This window comes from Lucilia sericata, unplaced genomic scaffold (genome assembly GCF_015586225.1).
Source record: "Lucilia sericata isolate MDLA Ls3-8-SP2 unplaced genomic scaffold, ASM1558622v1 Contig000960F_arrow, whole genome shotgun sequence".
NCBI lineage: Eukaryota > Metazoa > Arthropoda > Insecta > Diptera > Calliphoridae > Lucilia > Lucilia sericata.
Window position 1 is genome coordinate 107,692 of NW_023994943.1, and position 24,205 is coordinate 131,896.

The 24,205-nt window shown below is 30.7% G+C and overlaps 1 protein-coding gene across 1 annotated transcript in view; it reads left to right on the forward strand.

Annotated features, from left to right (window-relative positions):
• The first annotated feature begins 581 nt into the window (after positions 1–581).
• Positions 582–24,205, forward strand: part of LOC119609302 (serine/threonine-protein kinase unc-51) — a 64,331-nt gene continuing 40,707 nt past the window's right edge. Inside the window, exons 1-2 of the mRNA XM_037964031.1 lie at positions 582–1,700; positions 21,284–21,455. Of these exons, the coding sequence (XP_037819959.1) occupies positions 21,450–21,455 (6 nt within the window). The 5' untranslated portion in view covers positions 582–1,700; positions 21,284–21,449. The remainder of the gene's footprint in view (positions 1,701–21,283; positions 21,456–24,205) is intronic.

Below are 24,205 nucleotides of genomic sequence, written 5' to 3' on the forward strand. Positions count from 1 at the left end.
TTTTTGGTACCTTTTGCTTTTTCAACTGGCACCTTTTTTAATTTTCTAAAAATATTGCACCTTGAACTATGAAATTAAACATGCAAAATGCAGAATAAATGAGAATCTATAAATACGGACCTTATGGTACTTTTTCATTCTTTAAGTGGTACTTTTTAAGTTTTCCCATATATTGAACCTTAAACGACGAAAATAAATATGCTGAGTCCTGAATAAATGATAATCTATAAAAGGATATTTCTAGTACTTTTTGTTCTTCTACTGATACTATTTAGATTTTCTGCAATATTGAGACTAGAATCATAAAATCAAATACATTGCATAAAAATCTATATAAGGAAAAATTGTTTAAACGTTCCGAATGCGGTCTATAGCCATCCCTTAACCATATTATTGAAATATGCTATTGTGAAGATTATTTTATATTTTTTTAACACTCGCATTGCAAATTTATTCGATATCTTTGAAAAAATTTAAAGGAAACTTAGGCGGCTCATCATGGAATTTAAACTGCCGCCAAAATGTTTACTTTAAGACGCCGTCATTAATGCTTGTCGACGCAGTTCTTTGATTTGGGGTATTTGCTGTTATTCACAAATTTGCCTTGATTATTTCTTCGTCTTCTTCGGAAGTGAAAAGTTAAAATAAAATATCGAAAATTTGGAAAAAACACCCTGAAAATAGAAGTTAATCTAACTTCCAATAGAAAAGAAAATTGTTGTTTATTTAAATTTAAAAAAACAAAGAATTTTGTTTACGACAAAATTGTGAAATTTAAGTTTTACTTCAAAAGAAAGAAGAGAAACAGACGTTCAATGATAAAAAAACCAATTGCAAACTAACAACAATAGAAAATACGTACAAAAAGAATCGATAGAAGAAAAAATTATATTAATTACGTAGATGAATAAAAGCAAGAAAATTATTTATTTTTAATACCTATTCAACTAAATTTTAAAAGAAAAAAAGTTCAAATAACTAAAAAATCTCAAAAAAATAAACAAAAAAATTTATGTTTAAAGTTTTTAACAAGAAGTAATAGAAAAAGAGTACAAAAAAAAGAGAAAAAAAAGTGCACACAGTGAAAACCCTTGAAAATTGATTTTCCCCAAAAAGTACGAAGCATAAAAGAAAAACAAAAAGTATAAAAAATATACGTATTAAATGCACTTCAAGTGCAGAGTGAAAAATTAAAAGCAAAAAAATAAAATATCACATTTTTATTTTGTTGTTTGTTTAAAAGTGTGTGTTTGTAATAAGTCGTGTCGCGTAAGAGAAAAAGAAAAACCAAACGTCATAAAATTCCAATTTTTATCCCATAAAATTACACAGACGACAAGTCACCAAACTGTTTTTTTCTTGTTCAACTACACTTTGTGTATTTATTTCGGTGTTTTTTGCTATTTTTTAGAAATTAAAAAAGTAATAAATGACATTTTCCTTAAAACAAAATTTTTCTTTTTGCTTGCAATAAAAACAAACAAACAAAATCTATTATAACGGTTAATTACTCAATTCTATAAAAACAACAATTAAAAAATATAAAACAGTGCAACAACATCTGTTAGTTATCCTCGTTCACTTGTCCATTTTAATTTCCATATGCAACAATGAATATTGTTGGTGATTATGAATACAGTTCCAAGGATATGTTGGGCCATGGCGCCTTTGCTGTAGTTTATAAAGGACGTCATCGCAAGGTAAATAGACAATTTATTTAGATTTCTTATTATTTAGATAAATAGAAAACTAACTTTAAAAATTAACTTTAAAAATTAACTTTATAACATGGAATGTAATTTTTATTTTTGTAATACAATTCTGCAAATTCAATTTATAGAATAGACTTAAGTTTAATCTATAAACTATACTTAAGCTTAGTCTATAGAATAGACTGGAGTTTAGTCTATAGAATAGACTAAAGATTAGTCTATAGAATAGACTAAAGTTTAGTCTGTAGAATAGACTAAAGTTTAGTCTATAGAATAGACTAAAGTTTAGTCTATAGAATAGACTAAAGTTTAGTCTATAGAATAGACTAAAGTTAGTCTATAGAATAAACTAAAGTTTAGTCTATAGAATAGACTAAAGTTTAGTCTATAGAATAAACTAATGTTTAGTCTATAGAATAGACTAAAGTTTAGTCTATAGAATAGACTAAAGTTTAGTCTATAGAATAGACTAAAGTTTAGTCTATAGAATAGACTAAAGTTTAGTCTATAGAATAGACTAAAGTTTAGTCTATAGAATAGACTAAAGTTTAGTCTATAGAATAGACTAAAGTTTAGTCTATAGAATAGACTAAAGTTTAGTCTATAGAATAGACTAAAGTTTAGTCTATAGAATAGACTAAAGTTTAGTCTATAGAATAGACTAAAGTTTAGTCTATAGAATAGACTAAAGCTTAGTCTATAGAATAGACCAAAGTTTAGTCTATAGAATAGACTAAAGCTTAGTCTATAGAATAGACCAAAGTTTAGTCTATAGAATAGACTAAAGTTTAGTCTATAGAATCGACTAAAGTTTAGTCTATAGAATAGACTAAAGTTTAGTCTATAGAATAGACTAAAGTTTAGTCTATAGAATAGACTAAAGTTTAGTCTATAGAATAGACTAAAGTTTAGTCTATAGAATAGACTAAAGTTTAGTCTATAGAATAGACTAAAGTTTAGTCTATAGAATAGACTAAAGTTTAGTCTATAGAATAGACTAAAGTTAGTCTATAGAATAGACTAAAGTTTAGTCTATACGATATACAAAAGTTAGTTTATAGTCTATTATATAGTCTAGCCTATAGTGTAGTCTATAGTCTGGTCTACAGTCTAGTCTATAGTCTAGTCTACAGTCTAGTCTATAGTCTAGTCTACAGTCTAGTCTATGACTAATCTACAGCATAGTCTATAGTCTTGTCTATAGTCTATTCTATGGTCTATTTTATAGTCTAGTCTATAGTCTAGTCTATAGCCTAATCCATATTCTTCTTCATAATCTAGTCTATAGTCTATTCTGATTTCCATTATCTGTGAAAATTTTGAGAAAGCTGGAAGATCAAAAGTACTAAAGAATTTTTTAATTAAATATACCGATAATTATAATTAAGTTTTAATAAAATTTAATTAAAATTCACAATTAATAGTTTAAAATCTATTTATATCTTCCCATTTAAATACCGCCTTATTCATAAGATTCGACTCCCACTCATGTAGTCAAACTTTTTTATATATATTTATAAAAAATTGTATTTGTTATAGTATATCTCTAAAATACAATTAATTTATAAACTTAATTATTTATAATTTTTTCTATTTTTTTTGGACATGATATCAATGATAATAATTCTGATCGCGTTTTATTGTCAATTTTTGTTTTGTGTATATGTGTGTATAATTTATTTTCAATATAATTATTTAGTTTGTTTTGAAACAATTTTGCATATTTAGAAAATGAATGTTAAAGCATAATAACACAAAAATTAGCATACAAAACAATAACAAAGAATATGTTTTAAACATGATAAAACGGGGTAAATAGGGAGTATGTATATTGATGAGGGGACCTTAAAATGTTTTTAAATAAAAGGAAGATTTTTGTACATATTTGAGAGGTTCTTTTAAAGCAGAATAAAACAGATGTTAAGCTGTGGTTATGAAATATTTGTAAATAAAAAAAATGTGACATATTATTCAATATTTTGACAGCTTTGATAAATAACTTGTCATTTTAATATTAGGAATTACTTTAAATTAGTTTTTAGACTAGTTTTTAGTTTAATTCAGACAGTTTTTTCGTGAAAAATTATAGACAATTTCATTTATTACTTGGAGGGGTCTCGGCTTATTTGAAACTTAGGATCAAAATATTAATTATATCTGAAATACTACCTGTCAACAGCAAAAAACTGGAAGGTAAATTAAATTTACTTATTTATAAATAGTTTAATTTATTTAAATTTATTACAAACGTGCTGTAAAACGTCTCCATTTGTTTTTGAATGGAATATCGTTGTTTTTTTTTAAATAATTACTTTTGAACTGTTTGTCTGTGAAATGTTTTATTCAAAACTTGCTTTTTCTTATAATTTTAATTTCAGTTTATTTCCCCTTTTAAAAACTAACTAAAATGTTAATTTTTTAAATAGTTCTCCAAGAAAAACTAGTTTTTTTTGATTGCACTTCAACTTTTAGAAGCCAATTGTTTTGAAATGTAAAAGATTGATATAATGTATTGAAAATGGTAAATCTTTGTTTTGATTTTGAGAAAAAAAAAACGGTGTTCAAAACTAGTTTTCAAATTAAATATTCAGTTTGTTAAGTAGATTGTTTAAGAAAATGTTAATTATGTGTTTAATATAAGGGAAAAGCTGAGAGAAATATTATTAGCTAATCCTTTGATAAATTATTATAAGGCCCTAGAAATTCTTTTTTATAGCTATTCAATCCACTGTAGTGGAACTTCAACTAAACTCAAAACTTTAATTACTGTAAAGTTCATTTAAAGTTCAATTTATATTTTAAATTACTCGCATTTAACCCAATTTTCTTAAAAGATTAGTCATAACACAAACAAACTTTTCTTTGTAAGTCAATGAACTTTTGTATATTTTTTTATAAGAAATTCTCTCTTTATTTAGTACTTATTCTTAAAAGATTAACAATGTAAGCTACATAAGGGAAATAAATAGTGCAAGTACTTTTTGCCATGTAGTTATAAAATATGTAAGATATATTATATAACAATAGCAATATTGAACTTGTCCCCTTAATACCTCTTTATAGTTAGAAAGATAATTTAGATTTAAAACATTAAGTTCCCAAAATTTTCCTAGTTAGTATTGATTATCACCTCTATAAGGGTATTACTTCTAAAGCACTTTAGCTACTACCATGTTCCACAATTGTCTCAGATTACTATATGTATTGATAGCTTAGAGTTCAGATCATACTTTCAACATATTTCATAACAAATCATTAACTATAACTTACAAGGTTTCTCCGGATATGGTAGTTCTTGCTTTCAAACTTCAGCTTCCTAATCTATAATATAAACATATACAGGCTTATTTTGACCCTGCGATCCTTCAGGTACCCTTAGAATTACTGTCGTTTAATTATACGTTCTAATTCGAAATCTTCATTTTACAAACGATGTTTTATAAAAGCTCTTCGTACAACAGATTTGTCCTGGACTCAATAAAGAGGATATTAATCATCTTTTAGGGAAATGTCGAAAATCTACAAAAATGTCCAAGTTACTTTGTCAATCTTTTAGAAGCTCTTAAAACGCTTAAATTTCACTCTGAAATTTGAATTGAATTTGTCAGGAATATCGTAAAGTACCTTAACCCAACCCCCCCCCCCCCCACACACACAAACATTTCAAGCCCTAAATCTTTTAGACTTGTGTGAATCTGTATTTTGCAGTCTCCTTCCCCTTCTGAGATTCATCTCACGTCAGGTGATTAGTGTATTTTCATAAAAATGTGCCTCTTCAAATTCGGATTTGAATAACTTTGTAGTTTGTAAACGATATTGTCATTAATCTGCACGTTATCTGAACATTCTAATTTCACCCCAACACTCCTATGAAGAATCTCTGCTGCGGTTTACTTCTTAAACTTTCTTAAAAATTTCATGTGCGAGATATTTAAATCTATGAGAAAGAAAGTGTTTTAGAGTTCCACTGTCCTTTCTGCACTACTTTCGTCTGATTCTACTCGTTCAATTTTGTAAAATTGTGCTTGAAGTCCATGTTTCCACTTAGAATACGTTCCCTCATACTAACCTCAACTCAGATCTTAGAATCCGTGCTTCTTATAGTATTCTCCAGCGCATCTTCCCTTCGAACTTTTTCGTTACATTATAGGATTCTTCAGCGCATCTTCCCTTCGAACTTCTTACAATACCCTTCCCTCTTCCGTTACCGATTATTCGCGAGTGACCTGGTATGATGCAAAGCTTAACTCTGGTAGTACATTCAGTTATGGCTTTCTTACAGGCCAACAATGCTATCGCTCTTTTACTTTGAAATGTTGGTGGGAAACCCCTTAAATAGTGATTTTTGATGATATTGTTATCCAGTGTTCAAAAACATAGTTTTCTCGTCGTAAATTATAAAATTTCACAAAAAAATTTCATGTGCGAGATATTTAAATCTATGAGAAAGAAAGTGTTTAGAGTTCCAATGTCCTTTCTGCACTACTTTCGTCTGATTCTACTCGTTCAATTTTGTAAAATTGTGCTTGAAGTCCATGTTTTCACTTAGAATACGTTCCCTCATACTAAACTCTTTGGATGCTATTCGTTCTCTTTGGATGCTACTCGTTCTCTTCTCGTTACAGTTACCTCTTAGGATCTGTGCTTCTTATAGGATTCTTCAACGCATCTTCCCTTCGAACTTCTTACAATACCCTTCCCTCTTTCATTACCGATTATTCGCGAGTGACCTGGTATGATGCAAAGCTTAACTCTGGAAGTATATTCAGTTATGGTTTTCTTACAGGCCAACAATGTCTTAAATTTAACCTTATTCTCTTCCATCTTAGGATCCGTGCTTCTTATAGTATTCTCCAGCGCATCTTCCCTTCGAACTTTTTCGTTACCTTATAGGATTCTTCAGCGCATCTTCTCTTCGAACTTCTTACAATACCCTTCCCTCTTCCGTTACCGATTATTCGCGAGTGACCTGGTATGATGCAAAGCTTAACTCTGGTAGTATATTCAGTTATGGCTTTCTTACAGGCCAACAATGCTATCGCTCTTTTACTTTGAAATGTTGGTGGGAAACCCCTTAAATAGTGATTTGTGATGATATTGTTATCCAGTGTTCAAAAACATAGTTTTCTCGTCGTAATTTATAAAATTTTACAAAAAAATTTCATGTGCGAGATATTTAAATCTATGAGAAAGAAAGTGTTTTATAGTTCCACTGTCCGCACTACTTTCGTCTGATTCTACTCGTTCAATTTGGTAAAGTTGTGCTTGAAGTCCATGTTTCCACTTAGAATACGTTCCCTCATACTAACCTCTTTGGATGCTACTTGTTCTCTTTGGATGCTACTCGTTCTCTTCTCTTTACAGTTACCTCTTAGGATCTGTGCTTCTTATAGGATTCTCCAGCGCATCTTCCCTTCGAACTTCTTGTAATTCCCTTCCCTCTTTCGTTACCGATTATTCGCGAGTGACCTGGTATGATGCAAAGCTTAACTCTGGAAGTATATTCAGTTATGGCTTTCTTACAGGCCAACAATGTCTTAAATTTAAACTTATTGCCTTCTGCTTGTCGGTAAATATGTCTTCTGACTGGAAGTTTGTGTTGCGATTTGGTAGAAGTACTAACTTCTACTTCCTTCCGTTTCTGGGTTTTTCAACACAGAACACCAGGCCTGTTTTGTCTCACACTTAAGAGCTATTTGTATAGCTACGGATCTCTATGAGTATCTGCTCTAATAACTCCATTGATCTGAACATTAGATTATTTACGCTTTCGGTTAACTTCGTTCTCCAGTAGATTTTTCGCAGAATATATCTGATGGGGTTGTAGTTTCTTTCTATATAGAGCGTCATTTTTAATATCGAAAGATTAGTATGCTGAAATCTTCGGTGGATGTAATTTATTCCCGTCTTAAACCACTTAGCATTCCTTTTATTGCAATAATGTAGGTAGGCCGGACACGTTATTAGGATAACGTTCTCTTCCTCCTCTTCACTTGAATATATATCAATGGATTATATATCTAGACATCCAGATCCACTTACTGACTAATGAGAGGCTTTTTTATTCTCAGAGGCATTTTTGTGCGTTCTCTAAACATATAATGGATTGTATACTTGGATCGTTCCTGTAGCATATAAAAGGTAGAGAAAGTCAATATATCGGATTAAAAACTGAGAATAACAGGCCCTAAAATCCATGAATAAGTTTTCGAAATATCCAAAATTCATTTTAATATCGAAAATTATCAAAAAGGAAAATTATAATCAATTTTACTCGAACAAGTATGTTGTAATTCGGTTCCAGAATTCAATGAATTCAGTGCCTGATATTATACGATTTTGATACGATATTACAGTTTTTGTATGTTACAGGTATCCCAGTATAAGCTATCATATACTCCAATAAACGACAGTACAGTTTCACACGCCCCTCATAGAGTCAAGTGTAAAATGCCCTAAATTCAATTACAAAACACTTGTTCTAAAAGCACCTTTTCTTCAACAATTTACTTTACCACCTCATTTTTTCAGTTTTGCAAAATATTTAATAAAAACGTTCTTGAAAACAACGAAAGCAATGAACTGTCATAAAACGTAAACATCTAATACTGAAAAGAGCGCCTGTGAATGACAGATACATTTGCATATTTAACAATTTTAACAAAGAATATTTGTAAATAATATTTATTAATTCATATTACTCATTTGTTTGCATATTTTATCATTATACCCATACTCAGACCATCTTTAAAATAAACTTCCTTTACAAATGACCTTAATTAATTTTTTTTTCAGTTTGCGTAAAAACTAATTAAAAAATGAGAGCAGGAGAGAAAGAGTGTGAATGCGAACAAATACATTTTAATAATTAAAATGTTAATTTCTTCACTTTAGAAAATACACAACTGCTTATAGGTATATTTTAGTTTATTTTTGTTTATTATTAAATTTCTGTTCACATTTCATCAGCTGTTTACATGATCATCTTGATATTTTGTTTATTTTTTTTTTCTCTTCATTTCATTTTCTTTGCTTATACAGTCTTCTTCAAGTTCATCAGCTGTTTCTTTGTGATAGTTTCTTTTCAATTTAAATTGTATTTAGCTCGTTTTTAATTTAAAACACGCATATAACTTGTGGCCATTTACTAAATGGTTCGTACGTCCGTCTGTCTGTCCTCTCTATTATTTATTGATTATTTTATAACTGATCTTTGACAATGTTAATGTGTGTGTATGTTTGTCTGTTTCTTGCTGGCGATCAGCCTGTGTTGAAATTATGGTCAATTATTTACAAGAAAATCAAGTTTTTTTTTTGCTAAAAATTATGTACCTGTTTACACACGCTTAAGAAAAAGTTGAAATCAAACCAGCTGATTGAAATTGTGTAAAAAAATAAACAATTTCTTTGCACAAAAACTTGTTTTGAAAACAATTTATATATGTACTTATGTTCTGCTGATAGTAAATGGTATGCTGTCATTGTGAACAGCGTGACATGATAATTTTCGCACAAGTTTTCTATATCAATCAAAACTCACTCACAGTTTTTCTATTGTTTAGATCTTTCCACACGATCAATCAAATGAAATCATTTTCATTCCGATGCGATCAACTCTTCAACATAATGCTCGACGAACTGGAACTGAAATGAACTAGAACTGAACTGGAACTAAAACTGAACTAGAACTTAACTAGATCTGAACTAGATCTGAACTAGAACTGAACTACAACCGAACTAGAACTGAACTAGAACTGAACTAGAACTGAACTAGAACTGAACTAGAACTAGAACTGAACTAGAACTGAACTAGAACTGAACTAGAACTGAACTAGAACTGAACTAGAACTGAACTAGAACTGAACTAGAACTGAACTAGAATTGAACTAGAACTGAACTAGAACTGAACTAGAACTGAACTAGAACTGAACTAGAACTGAACTAGAACTGAACTAGAACTGAACTAGAACTGAACTAGAACTGAACTAGAACTGAACTAGAACTGAACTAGAAACTGACTAGAACTGACTAGAACTGAACTAGAACTGAACTAGAACTGAACTAGAACTGAACTAGAACTGAACTAGAATGAACTAGAACTGAACTAGAATGCTGAACTAGAACTGAACTAGAACTGAACTAAACTGAACTAGAACTGAACTAGAACTGAACTAGAACTGAACTAGAACTGACTAGAACTGAACTAGAACTGAACTAGAAACTGAACTAGAACTGAAACTAGAACTGAACTAGAACTGACTAGAACTGAAACTAGAACTGAACTAGAACTGAACTAGAACTGAACTAGAACTGAACTAGAACTGAACTAGAACTGAACTAGAACTGAACTAGAACTGAACTAGAACTGAACTAGAACTGAACTATAACTGAACTAGAACTGAACTAGAACTGAACTAGAACTGAACTAGAACTGAACTAGAACTGAACTAGAACTGAACTAGAACTGAACTAGAACTGAACTAGAACTGAACTAGAACTGAACTAGAACTGAACTAGAACTGAACTAGAACTGAACTAGAACTGAACTAGAACTGAACTAGAACTGAACTAGAACTGAACTAGAACTGAACTAGAACTAGACGAACTAGATCTGAACTATAACTGAACTAGAACAAGAATTACATCTTCTCAGAAGACTCAGATAGTATTCAAAAATTTCTACCTCTCATAAAGTGTATGTAATGCAAACGATTGTTCAAATTCAACGGGATCAATGCTTCTTTCATAGTCATTGAAAATTATACTTCTTGGTTCCTAAGAATTGGGCGAATAAACAGCGATTTAGAAAGTAACCGGTATGTAAGAAAAATTCCTTAACAATGCTCACGATCCAAAAAGAGAACTAAATATGAGAAAACTGTAAACAATCTGTCTCTTCGACTGCATCAACTTATAAAGCTCTATAAGATTTAGATTATTTGTAGGACATACGTGAAACGGTTACAAAATCTAAACTAATTTATGAATGTAGGATCGCGTGTCTTAAAATAATCTTATTTTACACATATTCTTTTAGCAGAAAAGACATAGAGTTTCTTTAAATTTAATTTTTTTTCTTACAACAAAAACTAAACAAAGAGTTCTGCTAAATATCACACCAGATATAAGATATTATTAAATTGTTTATACACACTAGAGAATAAATATATCAAGTACTTTTAGTCAGTCGTACATACATATATTTATAAAAAAAATGAGTTTCTTCAACCAAATACACACTTCATGATATCATAACGTTTCTTTTTTTCAAAATTTCATTTTCTGTATGGATGCGGAGCTAAAAGAGTGAAAAAGTTTTGAGTTTTGCTATTAAATATATTGTTTGCAACTTCTTTGTTCATATTCTGTTGTTGTTGTTGTTGGTATTTTAATTATTGTAATCAAAACAACAGTAAGCACAGAAAAGTGGAATAATAACAATAATAGAATGAAAAATATGTTTGTAACTTTGCAAAATAATTTTTTTCATACTAGTTTATCTAGGAAATTATTTAAGAAACGACAGTGAGGTAAAGGTAAAACGAATATAACAACATAATTAATTGTTACCAGACCTATATTATAGTATACAGTGGCATCTCCTTTTTTAGGATGGTCCTTCGAGCTGTGCAGCGTTGCCAATTAAAAATATTGCCTAACTATAACTAGAACAGAAGTTGAACAGAACTACCATAGAACTAGAATAGAAGTATACTTAAGTGGAACTAAACTAAAACTGAACTAGAACCAACATTTAAATATTTTCTTCCATTTAATAAATTGTATTCTAAACTTCCCGGATCTTTAGTTATAACTGCACTCCACAGTATTGTTTATTATTATTTCCATTCTCTAGTTGCTTTTGTAAAAGTTTTCAGTCGCTATTTGTTTATTATTTCTCTCTTTTTACAATATCAATTTGTAAAGGGAAATACATAAACGATTTCTACCTGTCTGTCTACACGTTTGTTGTGTCTGAAAAACTTACACTATGCAAAATCTATTGGACTATCAACACCACGCCACCACCAACGTTTAGCAAATGCGTAATATGTGGTGATTACTAAGACTGCTGTAATATTAGGGGCTATAGAAAAGTGGGTGGGTAATTTTGATTTATTATGTGGTTTGCGAAATGGTTTTATAAATTACATCATTTTAAGTCTTAAGCAATTTGTGCCAAAGAAAATTATTAAAAACAGTGAACTAGAACTGAACTAAAACTGAACTAGAATGACTAGAACTGAACTAGAACTGAACTAGAACTGAACTAGAACTGAAACTAGAACTGAACTAGAACTGAACTAGAACTGAACTAGAACTGAACTAGAACTGAACTAGAACTGAACTAGAACTGAACTAGAACTGAACTAGAACTGACTAGAACTGAACTAGAACTGAACTAGAAACTGAACTAGAACTGAACTAGAACTGAACTGAACTGAGAACTGAACTTGAACTGAACTAGAACTGAACTAGAACTGAACTAGAAAACTGAACTAGAACTGAACTGAACTAGAACTGAACTAGAACTGAACTAGAACTGAACTAGAACTGAACTAGAACTAGAACTGAACTAGAACTGAACTAGAACTGAATTAGAACTGAACTAGAACTGAACTAGAACTGAACTAGAACTGAACTAGAAACTGAACTAGAACTGAACTAGAACTGAACTAGAACTGAACTAGAACTGAACTAGAACTGAACTAGAACTGAACTAGAACTGAACTAGAACTGAACTAGAACTGAACTAGAACTGAACTAGAACTGAACTAGAACTGAACTAGAACTGAACTAGAACTGAACTAGAACTGAACTAGAACTGAACTAGAACTGAACTAGAACTGAACTAGAACTGAACTAGAACTGAACTAGAACTGAACTAGAACTGAACTAGAACTAGAACTGAACTAGAACTGAACTAGAACTGACTAGAACTGAACTAGAACTGAACTAGAAATAGAATGAACTGAACTGAACTAGAACTGAACTAGAACTGAACTAGAACTGAACTAGAACTGAACTAGAACTGAACTAGAACTGAACTAGAACTGAACTAGAACTGAACTAGAACTGAACTAGAACTGAACTAGAACTGAACTAGAACTGAACTAGAACTGAACTAGAACTGAACTAGAACTGAACTAGAACTGAACTAGAACTGAACTAGAACTGAACTAGAACTGAACTAGAACTGAACTAGAACTGAACTAGAACTGAACTAGAACTGAACTAGAACTGAACTAGAACTGAACTAGAACTGAACTAGAACTGAACTAGAAACTGAACTAGAACTGAACTAGAACTGAACTAGAAACTGAACTAGAACTGAACTAGAACTGAACTAGAACTGAACTAGAACTGAACTAGAACTGAACTAGAAGAATGACTAGAACTGAACTAGAACTGAACTAGAACTGAACTAGAACTAGACTGAACTAGAACTGAACTAGAACTGAACTAGAACTGAACTAGAACTGAACTAGAACTAGAACTAGAACTGAACTAGAACTGAACTAGAACTGAAATAGAACTGAAATAGAACTGAACTAGAACTGAACTAGAACTGAACTAGAACTGAACTAGAACTGAACTAGAACTGAACTAGAACTGAACTAGAACTGACTAGAACTGAATTAGAACTGAACTAGAATTGAGCTTCAACTGGACTACAAAACAACTACAACTGAAATACAATTGAACTACAATTGAATATTGAATTGAACTACAAAACAACTATAACTGAACTACAACTCAACTAGAACTGAACTACAACTGAATTTCAACTGAGCTACAATTGAAATACAAGAGAACTACAAATCAACTAGAACTAAATTACAACAGAACTATAAATCAACTAGAACTAAACTTCAACTGCTTACAAATTCTACACAACTCTGCATTTACAAGTTTGATTACAACACTATCATTGTATTATTTATTTGTTTATAAAACTGCAACATTGTTTAAACAAACAACTCGTGTCAATTTATTAGACATTGACTAACAATAATTTCCTTAGATTTGTTAAATTTGTGCATTTTTTATCAATTGTTTTTGTGTCTACTGCTGCTGTATAATAAAAAAATTATTATCATTTTATTATTACAAAACAGCAAATATCAAAACAAAAAATTAATCGAACTTGGTTTGAAAGAAAAATGAAAGCAAAAAGAAAATAAGAAATTAAACTGAGCAAATGATAAGAATGACTACTGTGGTGTTTAAATATTTCAATATTGAAATTCATAATAAAATGTTAATAAATGTTTATAAATAAAGAATTTATAATTACTTTCCTTTTTTTGTAAAACATTTATTTTAAGAAAAAAAGGTGAAAGAAAGAATTGAACCTGTTTTTAAATGAAAAGATTGGGTTCAGTAGGTGACTCCTAATAAGAGAGATAAGAGAGACTTAATAATAGCAAACATTTTAAATATGATTTGCAAGGGTAGTAAATATGCTATAACAAAAAGTAAATATTATCACAACAGTAGGTTTAACGTTTGCAGTAAACAATTATATAACTAAAAGCTTATAATTTCCATTTAAATAAAAAAAAGAGAGATTTATCATTCCAATAGTATTGCAATTTTAATGAATAGTTTAGTAAATCATAGTTTCTTATATTTTTTAAGTTATAGTAATGTACTCTTCAGCGTTTTTTTCCTACGTTAACTAGTATACTGCGAAAACTGAATCTTTCTATTGTTTTTGTTTATAAAACTTGTATTTAATTGAATAATTTACACTATAATTTTATTTATGTTTACTGAATACATTTTAATTATTTATGTATTTATTTCTAAATGAAAAATTTATTATATAATGCAGTTAAATAATATTTTATATTGCAATGTTTATAAAAAAAAACACATACATTTTCATAAATTAAATATTTCAGTAAGTGAATAATAATAGTAAACCAGCATCAATGTAATCACTGTAAAGGTGTACAGGGGTTAAAGAATAATTGACACAAAATCAATATTTTAGGAGAAATTTTAAACAGTTTCTAGTTCTGTTTTAGTTCAGTTCTACTTCAGTTGTAGTCAGTTGTAGTTCAGTTGTGTAGTTCAGTTCTAGTTCTAGTAGTTCAGTTCTAGTTCAGTTCTCTAGTTCAGTTCTAGTTCAGTTCTAGTTCAGTTCTAGTTCAGTTCTAGTTCAGTTCTAGTTCAGTTCTAGTTCAGTTCTAGTTCAGTTCTAGTTCAGTTCTAGTTCAGTTCTAGTTCAGTTCTAGTTCAGTTCTAGTTCAGTTCTAGTTCAGTTCTAGTTCAGTTCTAGTTCAGTTCTAGTTCAGTTCTAGTTCAGTTCTAGTTCAGTTCTAGTTCAGTTCTAGTTCAGTTCTAGTTCAGTTCTAGTTCAGTTCTAGTTCAGTTCTAGTTCAGTTCTAGTTCAGTTCTAGTTCAGTTCTAGTTCAGTTCTAGTTCAGTTCTAGTTCAGTTCTAGTTCAGTTCTAGTTCAGTTCTAGTTCAGTCTAGTTCAGTTCTAGTTCAGTTCTAGTCAGTTCTAGTTCAGTTCTAGTTCAGTTCTAGTTCAGTTCTAGTTCAGTTCTAGTTCAGTTCTAGTTCAGTTCTAGTTCAGTTCTAGTTCAGTTCTAGTCAGTTCTAGTTCAGTTCTAGTTCAGTTCTAGTTCAGTTATAGTTCAGTTCTAGTTCAGTTCTAGTTCAGTTCTAGTTCAGTTCTAGTTCAGTTCTAGTTCAGTTCTAGTTCAGTTCTAGTTCAGTTCTAGTTCAGTTCTAGTTCAGTTCTTCAGTTCTAGTTCAGTTCTAGTTCAGTTCTAGTTCAGTTCTAGTTCAGTTCTAGTTCAGTTCTAGTTCAGTTCTAGTTCAGTTCTAGTTCAGTTCTAGTTCAGTTCTAGTTCAGTTCTAGTTCAGTTCTAGTTCAGTTCTAGTTCAGTTCTAGTTCAGTTCAGTTCTAGTTCAGTTCTAGTTCAGTTCTAGTTCAGTTCTAGTTCAGTTCCAGTTCAGTTTAGTTCAGTTCTAGTTCAGTTCTAGTTCAGTTCTAGTTCAGTTCTAGTTCAGTTCTAGTTCAGTTCTAGTTCAGTTCTAGTTCAGTTCTAGTTCAGTTCTAGTTCAGTTCTAGTTCAGTTCTAGTTCAGTTCTAGTTCAGTTCTAGTTCAGTTCTAGTTCAGTTCTAGTTCAGTTCTAGTTCAGTTCTAGTTCAGTTCTAGTTCAGTTCTAGTTCAGTTCTAGTTCAGTTCTAGTTCAGTTCTAGTTCAGTTCTAGTTCAGTTCTAGTTCAGTTCTAGTTCAGTTCTAGTTCAGTTCTAGTTCAGTCGTTCTAGTTCAGTTCTAGTTCAGTTCTAGTTCAGTTCTAGTTCAGTTCTAGTTCAGTTCTAGTTCAGTTCTAGTTCAGTTCTAGTTCAGTTCTAGTTCAGTTCTAGTTCAGTTCTAGTTCAGTTCTAGTTCAGTTCTAGTTCAGTTCTAGTTCAGTTCTAGTTCAGTTCTAGTTCAGTTCTAGTTCAGTTCTAGTTCAGTTCTAGTTCAGTTCTAGTTCAGTTCTAGTTCAGTTCTAGTTCAGTTCTAGTTCAGTTCTAGTTCAGTTCTAGTTCAGTTCTAGTTCAGTTCTAGTTCAGTTCTAGTTCAGTTCTAGTTCAGTTCTAGTTCAGTTCTAGTTCAGTTCTAGTTCAGTTCTAGTTCAGTTCTAGTTCAGTTCTAGTTCAGTTCTAGTTCAGTTCTAGTTCAGTTCTAGTTCAGTTCTAGTTCAGTTCTAGTTCAGTTCTAGTTCAGTTCTAGTTCAGTTCTAGTTCAGTTCTAGTTCAGTTCTAGTTCAGTTCTAGTTCAGTTCTAGTTCAGTTCTAGTTCAGTTCTAGTTCAGTTCTAGTTCAGTTCTAGTTCAGTTCTAGTTCAGTTCTAGTTCAGTTCTAGTTCAGTTCTAGTTCAGTTCTAGTTCAGTTCTAGTTCAGTTCTAGTTCAGTTCTAGTTCAGTTCTAGTTCAGTTCTAGTTCAGTCGGTTCTAGTTTCAGTTCTAGTTCAGTTCTAGTTCAGTTCTAGTTCAGTTCTAGTTCAGTTCTAGTTCAGTTCTAGTTCAGTTCTAGTTCAGTTCTAGTTCAGTTCTATAGTTCAGTTCTAGTTCAGTCTAGTCGTTCTAGGTCAGTTCTAGTTCAGTTCTAGTTCAGTTCTAGTTCAGTTCTAGTTCAGTTTCTAGTTCAGTTCTAGTTCAGTTCTAGTTCAGTTCTAGTTCAGTTCTAGTTCAGTTTCTAGTTCAGTTCTAGTTCAGTTCTCTATTCAGTTCTACATCAGTTTAGTTCAGTTCTAGTTTTTTTATAGTTCCGTTCAAGTTTAGTTGTAGTATAGTTGTAGTTGAGTTGTGTTGTTGTAATTCATTTGTAGTTCAGTGCAGCAACTAAGTGCTTTAATTTGTAGGAATTATTTTGCATTACTCTGCCTATTACATGGTTGACGACGTATGGCAATAGTTTTAATACACATTGAATTTTGAAGTATGTATTATAAATAAACACAATAAATGTATGTATGTATACATGTGGTAATGATATTTTTAAAACGCAAAATTGTGTATATTTTCTATTTATTTTTTTTTCTGTCTCAAATAAAAAAACACGTGGAAACATAATGCATGAATTTACAAAGAAATTCAAATAATAAATAAAGAAAATTGAGGATTCTAGCAAAATTGTATACAAAGTATGTAACTTAGTGATGTGGAAAATAGCAACGAGTATTAATTTGCTAAGTATAAATTACTAGTTATGGTTACTTAAACTTTAGTAATTGTTTTAAAAACCCGTTTGGATCTTTTCCAAAAAAAGGGAAAATTTTAATAATAGTGTCTGTAATATTTGATATACATATTTCAAAACTTTTCTTTCATTTTAGTGTAAAAATATCTCCAACTTATGAATGAGTACCTAGTACTTACTCACTACTGTCATGTTTACATTTCAATTTAATGACTTTTGTATGTTTTTCCCTCTTTTGTTTATATTTTGCAAGAGGAAACATATGTTTCATTTTATAATTTGCCTTTCTTTTTTTTAAGATATATTTATGTATTTTTAAAGATATTTTTACTTATTGTTGGGCATGTAATGGAAAAGAAATAAACACATACAGCCAGACCATATAATGGAAATTTACACATGTTTTCCTAAAAATAATCACTTTACAAATTGCACTTAACTAGAGAGGGAAGTTATTTTTAACTTAATATTCAGATAAAAGATCTACAGCAAGAGAGCGAAACTGAGATTCTGTCGGAGACTATGACACACAGTGGTATAGGAAAAAAAAAAGAGGGAAATAATTCGGTAACTTCTAAACGGTTAATCCGATTTTAATGAAATTTGGTGTGCACAAAGAGGAGGTGTTGTCGAGTTTAGGTTTTGAATTTGGACCTTATAGGCCAACCAGGGGCCCGGCGGGGGGTCCTCAAATTAGGACACCTCGGCTATGTTAAATTTTTAAAACGATCCTATTTCTTCATTTGAGTTCCGATTTAAAAAAAATTTCGTATATAGAATCTCCTCATCGAGCACTATAAAAAATGTCGTCGTAGCAGTAAATTATCTCTTATAGTTTAGGAGATATTCGCATTTGAATATTAAAATTTTAAAATTTTTACCGTCCTTACTTTAGTTTTTTTGATAATAGCAGGTCCAAATATTTCCGATTTTCGCCATTTTTTTTTATTTGCTTAACAACAAGTTTATATACCAAGCAGTGAAAGAATTATGTAAAAATCATGACTGAGTCCAAAGTTATAGGCATTTAAATTTAAAAAATTAAAAAAAGGCGATTTTTTTGTCATTTTTTTGGGAAAAAGTATCTTTTTCTTTTTAAGTTATCTAAAAAGTTTCTAAGAAGATGTATATAGAATTTATACTTTTTGGAAAGCTGACTTTACATAAAATACGATAAATGAAACAAAACCTAAAAATTTTTGATACCGAGGGGACCAGGTCCATCCAAAAAAACCCTATTTTTTATGGAAAATTAAATTTTGAGCAAAAATTCTCAAATCGCATAGTCGATATCAAATTATAGTGACCTGTTTTATATGACCCAATAAGTTCTTAATCATTTTGTAACGGGTTTCGATAACCCCGCCCCTGGTATGGATATAATAGGCAAAAAACCAAAAAATCCCATTTTTGGGATTTTTTAAAACTTTTTTGGGAATTCCGGGATTTCTAATAAGAAAATTCGAAATTTTTATTTAATTTTGGATTTTGAGTAAAAAAATCTACCTAACTGTAAAATTTCATCAAAAAATATTCATAAATAAAATTTTTATTGCAATTTGAAAAATTTGTATCTTCGCAAAAACTGAATAAAAAACATTTTTTAATTTTTTTTAAAAAAAGTATTCCGCGAATTTTTTAATTTTCAAAAATTATATACAGTTTTGAAAAATAGACAAAATTACCTTTCCATTGATATATAACATGCCTACCTAATGTTTTTTAAGTGACAAATTAATTAGGGAAAACTCAACATCTTTTAGAAAATTTGCCTAGCACTATTATTTTCATCCATAAGGTTAACTCTTAAATTTGTTACATATATGGATGAAAGTCGGAAATATTTGGACCTGCTATTATCAAAAAAACTAAAGTAAGGACGGTAAAAATTTTAAAATTTTAATATTCAAATGCGAATATCTCCTAAACTATAAGAGATAATTTACTGCTACGACGACATTTTTTATAGTGCTCGATGAGGAGATTCTATATACGAAATTTTTTTTAAATCGGAACTCAAATGAAGAAATAGGATCGTTTTAAAAATTTAACATAGCCGAGGTGTCCTAATTTGAGGACCCCCCGCCGGGCCCCTGGTTGGCCTATAAGGTCCAAATTCAAAACCTAAACTCGACAACACCTCCTCTTTGTGCACACCAAATTTCATTAAATCGGATTAACCGTTAGAAGTTACCGAATTATTTCCCTCTTTTTTTTTTCCTATACCACTGTGTGACAGTTTAATGGTAATAATAATTAATTTTAGAAAAAAGATCCTTGGAAAACACGTGCTTTGTATAAATAATATTTTATGAGAGATATATGTTTTAAAGAAAGTTATTAGACTAGACTAAAGACTGGACTATAGACTAGACTATAGACTAGACTATAGACTAGATTATAGACTAGACTATAGACTAGACTATAGACTAGACTATAGACTAGACTATAGACTAGACTATAGACTAGACTATAGACTATAGACTAGACTATAGACTAGACTATAGACTAGACTATAGACTAGACTATAGACTATAGACTAGACCATAGACTAGACTATAGACTAGACTATAGACTAGACTATAGACTAGACTAGACTAGACTATAGACTAGACCATAGACTAGACTATAGACTAGACTATAGACTAGACTATAGACTAGACTATAGATTAGACTATAGACTAGACTATAGACTAGACTATAGACTAGACTATAGACTAGACTATAGACTAGACTATAGACTAGACTATAGACTAGACTATAGACTAGACTATAGACTAGACTATAACTAGACTATAGGACTAGACTATAGACTAGACTATAGACTAGACTATAGACTAGACTATAGACTAGACTATAGACTAGACTATAGACTAGACTATAGACTAGACTATAGACTAGACTATAGACTAGACTATAGACTAGACTATAGACTAGACTATAGACTAGACTATAGACTAGACTATAGACTAGACTAGACTATACTATAGACTAGACTATAGACTAGACTATAGACTAGACTATAGACTAGACTATAGACTAGACTATAGACTAGACTATAGACTAGACTATAGACTAGACTATAACTAGACTATAGACTAGACTATAGACTAGACTATAGACTAGACTATAGACTAGACTATAGACTAGACTATAGACTAGACTATAGACTAGACTATAGACTAGACTTAGACTAGACTATAGACTAGACTATAGACTAGACTATAGACTAGACTATAGACTAGACTATAGACTAGACTATAGACTATACTAAATAGACTATAACTAGACTATAGACTAGACTATAGACTGACTATAGACTAGACTAGAGACTAGACTATAGACTAGGACTATAGACTAGACTATAGACTAGATATAGACTAGACTATAACTAGACTATAGACTAGACTATAAACTAGACTATAGACTAGACTATAGACTAGACTACAGACTAGACTATAAAATATATTTGAATGACTTTCCTTTCATTTTAAGCAGTTCATTTTAAAATGTTTTAATTCCGTTTAACAATTATCTGTCATATTATTTAATTCAATTTTATTGTTTTTTATTGTTTCTATAGATTTTATTAGTAATCAAACTAATACATTATAATTTTTTTTATAAATTGCCTTTATTATAAAAAATCTTGCATTACTTTAGACATGCTATTTCATATTATTTTATGTAGTTTTATTTCATTTTTTACACTTGACCTACAAAAACAATTAGAAAAATATATAAAAAGATTAGAAACAAAAAAAAAAAAAAAAAAAATTATATGAAGTTAACAAATGTAGGAGATTTCTTTTTTCGTTGATATATTATAAATGGTTAATTGATTTGTTTTCTTTTTTTTCAGCGGCATTTTCCTGTACCATAAAATGCATTACCAAAAAAGGTCTAATAAAAACCATAAAATTTACTTGCAAAGAAATAAGATTCTGAAAGAATTAACAGAGTTGCAATCATGAGAATGTGGTGGCACTATTGGATTGTAAAGAATCACAGGATGGTGTGAATTAGTAATGGAGGTGAGTTGGTTGAAAAACAATAAATCTTTAAAGAAAAAATACCTGTATATTACTACTTTAAGTCTAATTCTAGTTCAGTTGTAGTTCAGTTCTAGTTCAGTTCTAGTTCAGTTTCTAGTTCAGTTCTAGTTCAGTTCTAGTTCAGTTCTAGTTCAGTTCTAGTTCAGTTCTAGTTCAGTTCTAGTTCAGTTCTAGTTCAGTTCTAGTTCAGTTCTAGTTCAGTTCTAGTTCAGTTCTAGTTCAGTTCTAGTTCAGTTCTAGTTCAGTTCTAGTTCAGTTCTAGTTCAGTTCTAGTTCAGTTCTAGTTCAGTTCTAGTTCAGTTCTAGTTCAGTTCTAGTTCAGTTCTAGTTCAGTTCTAGTTCAGTTCTAGTTCAGTTCTAGTTCAGTTCTAGTTCAGTTCTAGTTTCAGTTCTAGTTCAGTTCTAGTTCAGTTCTAGTTCAGTTCTAGTTCAGTTCTAGTTCAGTTCTAGTTCAGTTCTAGTTCAGTTCTAGTTCAGTTCTAGTTCAGTTCTAGTTCATTTCTGTTTCTAGTTCAGTTCTAGTTCAGTTCTAGTTCAGTTCTAGTTCAGTTCTAGTTCAGTTCTAGTTCAGTTCTAGTTCAGTTCTAGTTCAGTTCTAGTTCAGTTCTAGTTCAGTTCTAGTTCAGTTCTAGTTCAGTTCTAGTTCAGTTCTAGTTCAGTTCTAGTTCAGTTCTAGTTCAGTTCTAGTTAAGTTCTAGTTCAGTTCTAGTTCAGTTCTAGTTCAGTTCTAGTTCAATTCTAGTTCAGTTCTAGTTCAGTTCTAGTTCAGTTCTAGTTCAGTTCTAGTTCACTTCTAGTTCAGTTCTAGTTCAGTTCTAGTTCAGTTCTAGTTCAGTTCTAGTTCAGTTCTAGTTCAGTTCTAGTTCTAGTTCAGTTCAGTTTAGTTCAGTTCTAGTTCAGTTCTAGTTCAGTTCTAGTTCAGTTCTAGTTCAGTTCTAGTTCAGTTCTAGTTCAGTTCTAGTCCAGTTCTAGTTCAGTTCTAGTTCAGTTCTAGTTCAGTTCTAGTTCAGTTCTAGTTCAGTCTAGTTCAGTTCTAGTTCAGTTCTAGTTCAGTTCTAGTTCAGTTCTAGTTCAGTTCTAGTTCAGTTCTAGTTCAGTTCTAGTTCAGTTCTAGTTCAGTTCTAGTTCAGTTCTAGTTCAGTTCTAGTTCAGTTCTAGTTCAGTTCTAGTTCAGTTCAGTTCAGTTCTAGTTCAGTTCTAGTTCAGTTCTAGTTCAGTTCTAGTTCAGTTCTAGTTCAGTTCTGGTTCAGTTCTAGTTCAGTTCTAGTTCAGTTCTAGTTCAGTTCTAGTCAGTTCTAGTTCAGTTCTAGTTCAGTTCTAGTTCAGTTCTAGTTCAGTTCTAGTTCAGTTCTAGTTCAGTTCTAGTTCAGTTCTAGTTCAGTTCTAGTTCAGTTCTAGTTCAGTTCTAGTTCAGTTCTAGTTCAGTTCTAGTTCAGTTCTAGTTCAGTTCTAGTTCAGTTCTAGTTCAGTTCTAGTTCAGTTCTAGTTCAGTTCTAGTTCAGTTCTAGTTCAGTTCTAGTTCAGTTCTAGTTCAGTTCTAGCTCAGTTCTAGTTCAGTTCTAGTTCAGTTCTAGTTCAGTTCTAGTTAAGTTCTAGTTCAGTTCTAGTTCAGTTCTAGTTCAGTTCTAGTTCAGTTCTAGTTCAGTTCTAGTTCAGTTCTAGTTCAGTTCTAGTTCAGTTCTAGTTCAGTTCTAGTTCAGTTCTAGTTCAGTTCTAGTTCAGTTCTAGTTCAGTTCTAGTTCAGTTCTAGTTCAGTTCTAGTTCAGTTCTAGTTCAGTTCTAGTTCAGTTCTAGTCCAGTTCTAGTTCAGTTCTAGTTCAGTTCTAGTTCAGTTCTAGTTCAGTTCTAGTTCAGTTCTAGTTCAGTTCTAGTTCAGTTCTAGTTCAGTTCTAGTTCAGTTCTAGTTCAGTTCTAGTTCAGTTCTAGTTCAGTTCTAGTTCAGTTCTAGTTCAGTTCTAGTTCAGTTCTAGTTCAGTTCTAGTTCAGTTCTAGTTCAGTTCTAGTTCAGTTCTAGTTCAGTTCTAGTTCAGTTCTAGTTCAGTTCTAGTTCAGTTCTAGTTCAGTTCTAGTTCAGTTCTAGTTCAGTTCTAGTTCAGTTCTAGTTCAGTTCTAGTTCAGTTCTAGTTCAGTTCTAGTTCAGTTCTAGTTCAGTTCTAGTTCAGTTCTAGTTCAGTTCTAGTTCCGTTCTAGTTCAGTTCTTTTTCAGTTCTAGTTCTGTGCTAGTTCAAGTCTAGTTCTGTTATAGTACGTATTGGCGTATTTGGTGAGGTGAGGTTAAGGATGATTCATTGTTATTTCCTTAACGATGTTTAATTCGAAACAAATACGACAATATTGATAATAATAACAATATTTCTAATAATGACGTCTTATAATTTTCATTAACAAAACACAAACAATAACAATATAAGAAAACGTGTTGTTTTTTTATATTTTTAATAGATAAATAAAAAATCAACTTTTACTTTAACAAATTGTTCTTAATATTTAGCACATATTGTTGTTTTTGCTATTGCTGTTTAACAAACGAAAAAGGGGAAATAAGATTTCAATGCACTCTTTTGATTCATATAAATATTTATTTAAATGGATAAATAAGATTTCATTATTGTTAGTTCAATGACTTGCGTTTCTTTACGTTTTTTTTTTTCGAAAAAAGAACACAAAGTTCATAATTTTTGGAAAACTTTTTATTCAAATAATTTTCAGCTTAAAATTGTTTTTTATAT